Below are 8,262 nucleotides of genomic sequence, written 5' to 3' on the forward strand. Positions count from 1 at the left end.
TTAAATGTAAGTATGCCTTTTGTTAGTAAATATTGTTACAAATAAAACACGTTATCATTGATTATCACAAATAATAATAATAAAAGAAAATTGATATTGTTATTATACTATGTTAAAATCTATCGTTAATTTCATTTAAATTAATGTAATCATTAAAGTAGACACTATTCTCTAATATTATTGTAGTCTTTCAAACATTATACACCCACAGTGAGTAGGTGAAACTGCTTGGTATTACTCTTTTTATAGAGAAAATAGGAGTGAAATCATAGAGTATGTAACATATTGAATTAAAGTTTGATATTTATAAAGGTAAAAATACGGTTAAAATAATAAATAAGACAGACGTGGTTATCATAAAATTCTTAATTATTTCTAAAATCTACTTAAAACAAAAATAAAATATTATTTACAATATTATAAGATATTTCTCTTTGCTTTTATTTGCATTATCTAACTGTCACACATTATTGCAAAAAAAAAATTTATTAAAACGAGAAAAACAACAACAATGAAATTATCTGCTTAAGTATTAATGAATATATCTAAAATTAATATATAGTGAAGTAAGTAATTCTTTTCTTAACAAATTAATGAATTTAGAACTTAATAAAATATGAATAAATTCATATTGTTATTGATATTTTAGTGAACGAGATTAAAATATGTGAGATCTTTCGAGATAACTTTTTCCAGTAAAATGTTGTCGAAATCATAGTTAGATTATTGTAATCTTCTAAAACATAAAAAAGATATATCTTTAGAGGACTTGATATATCACATGATTAATAAGAAAAGAAAGGTTGTCACATAAAATAGAAGACACGATATGTCTTAAAGATAAGACTTTCATAACCTCCCCTTTCTCAAATCACCCCCGACATGTTAATGAATAGTCATTTTAATCTTTATTTTTTTGAAGTATTTTAATCTTCAACATTCTATTTTAAATTAAAATAATCTCTAATTTGATAAAATCGTTAAGTGACTAACAATATGTTTGTTATTGATGTGTTATATTATATGTATTTAAAGTGTTGATGTAATATTATCACGTGTATAAAAGTTATGACATGATATTATCATGTGTCTAAAGTGATAATGTGACACTTATCATACGTATATAAATAATGATATAATATATATCACGAGTTAAAAAATGATGATGTGATAAACTATGTCTTTAAAAATATTTTATTTTTGTTTATTAAATTAATATTATTTAATTTTGTATTAAATTAATTTAATCTAATAAGATAGTAAAACAAATAATCATCTTATAAAAAAGATGAGAAATTTAAAAATGTAAGTTGAGACTTTGACTTAGGTGAATAGGATGAAAAACAAAATACCTAATCAGGAACTACTAAGGGTCAGTTTGGTATAACTTTTGAAAAGTGACTGTTGTAAAAATGAACTTTTAAAAGTGTTGTACAAAAGTACAATTTAAAATTTAATTGTTTAAGATTGGTATTAAAAAAGAAGTTTGAAAAGATAAAATGTTCATTATAGACATTATGGTGTAAATTAAAAAAATAACATTTATACTTATATATGAAACATATCAATTTAAACTATAATAAATAAAAAATTTATTATCATGTATGAATTAAATCAATTTAAACTATAATAAAAGTTTAAAATTATAAATAAAATTATAATTATAATAAAAATATATTTATATAACTCACTATTAATATTTGAATATATAAATCATGAATTTTATTTATTTTTAAATGATTAAAATAAATTATTAAAAGTAATAAATTATTTTTTTAAGGATGTTAGTATTGAATTATTAAAATAAAATGTAAATATATAATTGAGTGGAACCCATCTATTAGTAAATGAAAAATTATAATTTGATTTCAAACACAAAATTAAAAATGAAAATGCTAGAAACCTTAACTTTTGCGGTTGGTTTAAAACTACCGTTTTCACCGTAATTTCTTTCTTTTGTTTTTATCTATTTGCCATTGATTTTACGGACAAAACGAATTTTTTAACTAAAAGTGCTTTTAGAAAATATCACCAAACGAGCCCTAAATCAAGTTAGTAATATATGATTTGACAAATATATTGTTATATTAATATATGTATACTACAAATATTATTATATAACGTGTGTTATAATTATTTTTTAATTAATGTTATTTTATATTAATATTTAGTTTTTAAATTTATTACTATGATATAAAATATTATTATTTTATATCATAAATAATAATTCACACGTGAGAAATATAATATTTAAATGATAAAATATATCAATATTGAGATTATAAAATATAAATAATATATTTATAAAATAAAGAATAATATATTAAAAAATATTTTAATAATAAAATAATAGCTTAAAGGTCACATTTGCCCCTGTAATAAATCCAATTTATCATTTTCGTCTATACCTTGACTTATGATTTAGATTTAGGGTTTATAGTTTATAGACTATAAGGTTATGATTTAAGGTTTAGGGTTTATAATTCAGAGTTTTAAGCTAGGGTAGAATATAAAATGATGCAATTGAGTGATTTCGAGGACTAAATTGATATGAAAATACGACAGAAGCAAAAGTGATAAATTAGGTATACTACAAAAATAAAAATTACCCTTTTACCTAAAATAGTTTATAGCATAGACTTTAAAAAAAAATGATGCAATTGAGTGATTTCGAGGACTAAATTGATATGAAAATACGACAGAAGCAAAAGTGATAAATTAGGTATACTACAAAAATTAAAATTACCCTTTTACCTAAAATAGTTTATAGCATAGACTTTAAAAAATACGAATATTTATGTTATAAATATAAGAATATATTTGTGAACTATGTTATGCATTATTAATTTGACTTGGTGGTTAGGTATTGAATTTTATATCTGGAAGACTTGAATTTGATTCTCGTCACTTTATATTCTCTAATAATAATATGGGTCATCATTTTATTTTATTATATTAACTTAACAAAATAAACAAACAATATTAATTACTAAAAAATAAATAATATTAATCTGATAAATAAAATATTTTAATTATATAATATGTCACATCATTCTTTATATATAGGCATTTTTTTTTAAATTAATCACTGATATCTGATCTATTCTGTTGACCAACTAATCCATATCGAGTATTGCAGAGGCGAGGACCTCACAACCCCTGATTTGCTTAAGGGACCTAATGCCTTATCCTACTAGATCAACTGATTGTTAGTTATATATATATAGATATTAATATCATATTAAACTTTGATTGTTTGTTAATAAATAGTTTCCATTCAATTACTTTACTAATTAAAGTACTTCAAAAAAATATGGGTTAAAATAATTGTTTCATCAATTATTAATAGTAAATTTTAGCAGTATATCTTCTATTTTATTAATTTGAGATGGGTATAAGATAATATATATTCTAAATTAACTCGAACTCAAAACCTTAGAAAATAACAATATTTCTTTACCATAGAAACCGATTGGTTCTACCATGTAATTTATTTTAATTGCTAACAGTTTTTCCTAAAATAATCAATAAACTTATTTAAAAGTTATATTTTGGTTTACACATGGTTAACAACCATTTATCTCTTAATGAAATGATTATAGAATAAAGTTTTTCATATTTTTAAGCATATATTTTTAAAAGTATGATAGAAACCGAAAATAAAAGTTGATAAGAATTAATGAATGGATGAAAACTCGATATTCATAAATAAAAGTTAATAAAAAATTTATTGGATGGATTTTTCACATGATAATTATAACATTGTTTTATTTATAATTTAAAAAAAAGGGATAATCCTATTTAATATTGTGTAGTTTTCTTACTTCCATTACAACAAAAAACAAAGATTGAAAGAAACTCAACCGTAAATAATAATAAGAAAAACAACAACATTCTCTCCCCTTCTCCCCTTCTCGCTTTCCTACAGATTTCTTGTTTTTCTTTCTATCCAAACACACTCTTTCTCGTTCTTTCTCTATGGAATGATGCATCTCAATTTCTTCTTCACTTTTTTCATAATGTTTCCCATTGAATATGGTTTCTCCTTAAGAATCCGTTTTTACAAACAAAATTGCAATGTTAAGGCAATTCCTCAGTAAAATCCCTCGGAATTTTGGGAATTCCGACTCGCCCGAGATAGCTCGGTCAAACTCGTACATAACAGCCGGGTCACACATTCACCGATCCACAAGTTTCGGCCCGGGCATTGGTCGTCCATGCAACACAAAACGAACATCCTCTGCCATTTTCCCGGCAAGCGTTGTGGCGGGAGTCGAACCTTTGTTGCCGTTCAAAAGCGCGCCGAATTCAGAGAAGATGAACCTTTTTGTGAGTAAGGTCAGCCTTTGTTGCGTGACTTTCGATTTCAGTGACGCGACTAAAAATTCAATTGAAAAAGATGTAAAAAGGCAAATACTGCTTGAGCTGTTAGATTTCGTGAATTCCGGGTCAATTATATTTAGCGAACCTGCGATTTTAGCCTTGTGTAGGATGTGTTCTACGAATTTGTTTAGAGTTTTCCCGCCCAATTATCGATCTATTTCAAGCAGTAGCGGTGAACCTGATGATGATGATCCAGTGTTTTGTTCAGCTTGGCCACATTTGCAAATTGTATATGATTTGCTGCTCAAGTTCATCACTTCTCCGTGCCTTGATGCAAAAATAGCTAAAAAGTATATAGACCATTCATTTATTTTGAAATTGCTCGACTTATTTGATTCTGAGGATCCAAAAGAAAGGGAGTGTTTGAAGTCTATATTGCATAGGGTTTATGGGAAGTTTATGGTTCATAGGCCGCTTATTCGAAAGGATATAAGCAATATATTCTGTCGATTTATTTTTGAGATGGAGAGACATAATGGAATCAGCGAGTTATTGGAGATTTTCGGTAGTATAATCAGCGGATTTGCTCTGCCTTTGAAGGAGGAGCATAAGATCTTCTTGCAGAGGGTTTTGATTCCGCTGCATAAACCGAAGAGTTTGGGAGTTTACTTTAATCAATTGTCCTATTGTGTTACTCAGTTCATTGATAAGGACCCAAGCTTGTCCAATGTAGTGATAAAGGGTTTATTGAAGTATTGGCCGATAACGAACAGCCAGAAGGAGGTGATGTTTCTTGATGAGTTGAAAGATATTTTGGAAGAAACTAACATGGTGGAGTTCCAAAAGGTTATGGTCCCATTGTTTTCACGGATTGGCCGCTGCATTAACAGTTTGCACTTTCAGGTATTTTCTCCTTACCTTGATGCTCTTTTTACATCTAGTCTTCATGTCATGCTTGGTATGCTCTCAACTTTGTTTTCCTCAAGGTGGTGCATTCACTTGAATTATCTTTTTCGGAAAATTTTTGAATCATGCTCTGTATCTTCTGTTTCACAATTTCAAATCTGTTACCATACATATGTATTAAGATGTTAAGAAATGTAATGACCATTCGAGTCTTCGAGTTGAATGAAATGTTTTGTGATTTGACATTAATTTATCATCCACCATCATGTTTGATCAGAAATGAGCATAACTCAAGAAAACTTGGAGCTAGGCCTTGATTTCATGAGTTACATAATGTCCATACTTAGGGTTGCTAGCCTCATGTTTGGTTTTAACAAAGTTGAGCTTATCTACATCTCTACTTTGACCTGAAATAAAACTTACTCCGGCCAACTTGGGCCATGATGACCGTTGGTGTCTTAAAATAACGGTTTGGAATATATAATGGTTCTTCTGTTAAACTTTTCAGCTATTACCCCTAAATCACAGCTTATGATTATCCAATATGATAACCAATATACCTTGTATTTCACAAGCTATGAGTTAGATTTCTTTTACTACAAAAGAGTTGCCTATAAAATGCAACTATCCCGGCAGTCGATGAGAAGAGAAGTCTTCTGTCGAACTATCTTAACGGGGATGCCTTGTTTCACAAGATTTCAATCTTTTCACTGGATTGCTAGAATCGATATGAGACATGGAAAAATATGATTGATTTCAGGTGGCTGAAAGGGCACTTCTCCTTTGGAATAAAGATCAATTTTTTAACCTAATTGTGCACAACCGGCATGTGATTTTGCCCATCATACTTCCTGCCTTGGAAAGGAATGCCCAGAGCCATTGGAATCCATCAATCCTGAACTTAACTTTAAATGTCAGGAGGATGTTCATGGATATGGATCGTATGTTTTTCATGTCTTGCCATATTCAGTTTAAGGATGTAGAGGCAAAGCAAAGAAAAATCGCCGAGAAACAGGAAAAAGCATGGCAGCGAATAGAAAATGCAGCTAATCTCCGGCCAATTACTCGAAATACTAATGACATGGTAACTCCTTTGGATACCTCAATCTCCTCCTAAAGTGATTTCTTGAATCTAGGTTACACGAGCTTGGGTGTAATGGCCGGATATGAATATGTCTCTGATACGGCTATGTTCAACTTTTCAAAGTGTTTTCATGTATTTATGAGGTCCTTGGAAAGTCGTATCTTCGTATTCATATATAAATGTGCTTTGGCACACTGCTGTCAAAGATACAGATACATCAAGAAAATGGGATGTCGGAGCAATACAATCTTACAAGTTTTGTTACTTTATTTCTCGATTTTATTACGATTAGAAGTACATGGAAATGAATACTGTCAATGTGGAGGGATATATATATGTATAATGTATATATGGACTTTTCATTGGCAGTCATTTCTTGTAATATATTATATGTGTATTATCCAATGCTACTGTATGGGATTTTAATTTGCCTCCTTGTGAAGATCATGGGATGGGCCATGCAGTGATATACAAAGGTTCTGTCTGCTAGTTTTGTTTATTCTTCCTCTGTAACAATCCAAACTCTCTATTTTTTTTAAAAGGACTCATTTTCAACTTTCATCTGCATAGTCTTATCATTTTGAAACATTTTCATTTTTGTATTCTTTTTTAGTGCCTTGGTTCATGATGCTTTAGAGCATGCATAGATCCTAGGTTTTAATAAGATCGAAATTAAAACCGACTGCGTCGACATTTTTAATGCCTTAGTTCATGAACCATTAGCGTTAGAAGGGAATGCCATGGCAGAATTATTTGTGATAATCTACACCAAGCTTACTTGTTCATGGCACCCTAAAACTGGATAATCACCCTGTGGGTTTCCAACTGTGGAGGGTCAAGATTGATCTCATCTCATCAACTCCCTTGAGTTGGGTTTAATCCCTAGCAACCTTAAGTTGTCTCGTTAGACATCCTATAACTTAAAAAGTAAACAGAGAAGCCTTATTAGAGTCACATCGCTAATCAACCCATATTCCCCATCGCTAATCCTTTGATTAAGTTAATTCGGTCACCATCAGAATCGAATTTCTACTAATCGAATTAATTAAAAAAAAATCTTTAATCGTTAACTGAACTAATTTTTTTTGAAAATATTAACCAAACCGAACAAAGTTTGATTATTTCAGTCGGTTAACCGAATTGACCGGAATTTTTTAATAATTTTTTAATTAGATTGATTTTTAAATATAATAGATGTATTTTTTATTTGAGATAAAATTTAATTAGATATAGATAATTTAATGAGTCTAGTGTGGTTAAAAAATAATTGTATATTAATTCTTAATGAGTTTGAGCTTAAAATATGTTTTAATAAATAATGTATAAAATATTTAATAATTTTGGTTAATTCGATTAATTCAGTTAATTAACTAATTTCGAACCGAACTAACCGTTAACCGAATATTGAAAAAATATTAACCGTTTTCCAACCGAACTAATTCGGTGGCCGACCACATTAACTGAACTAATTCAATTTAATTGATTAATTCAATTAAAACCGAAAAGTAAACACCCTATTTTGACAACATTTCAATCTTAAAACTCAAGCGGAAATGTCACATCATTGCATCAAGAAATTTAAATTTATTTTTTAATAAATAATATGCAATCTATGAATTAATATAAATTTATGGACTAAAATATGGACCATTTATACTTGGAAGAATATTTGAACAAATGTTTTATCTAAAATCCCTTTAATAAATTTCTTTTTTCAAGGAAAAGTATCAGTACTGTTAAGGAAGCATCAACACTTATGAGGACAATATCTGTCGCAATGGTCCTTCGAGAGGTTACATTTCGACTTGAATGAAATGATGGAGTTGCCATCGACCACTTTTGGAATAGGTGGATTGGATACCTCGAACTTACCGTGTACTGGATCTACCTCTTATCAAAAATTTGTTGAGTTCGAGAGTCATTTACGGTCGAGGAAGGATGAGCACCCC

General features: G+C 28.7%; 1 protein-coding gene across 1 annotated transcript; it reads left to right on the forward strand.

Moving 5' to 3' along the window:
• The first annotated feature begins 4,077 nt into the window (after nt 1-4,077).
• LOC120144563 (serine/threonine protein phosphatase 2A 57 kDa regulatory subunit B' kappa isoform-like) lies at nt 4,078-6,540 on the forward strand. Its single transcript, XM_039158606.1, has 2 exons — nt 4,078-5,226; nt 5,990-6,540. Exons 1-2 carry the CDS (start codon nt 4,078-4,080, stop codon nt 6,344-6,346), a joined length of 1,506 nt encoding a protein of 501 aa, XP_039014537.1. The 3' UTR covers nt 6,347-6,540.
• The last annotated feature ends 1,722 nt before the right edge of the window (nt 6,541-8,262 follow it).

Source organism: Hibiscus syriacus, unplaced genomic scaffold, assembly GCF_006381635.1.
Source record: "Hibiscus syriacus cultivar Baekdansim isolate YM2019G1 unplaced genomic scaffold, ASM638163v2 tig00110890_pilon, whole genome shotgun sequence".
Taxonomy (NCBI): Eukaryota; Viridiplantae; Streptophyta; class Magnoliopsida; order Malvales; family Malvaceae; genus Hibiscus; species Hibiscus syriacus.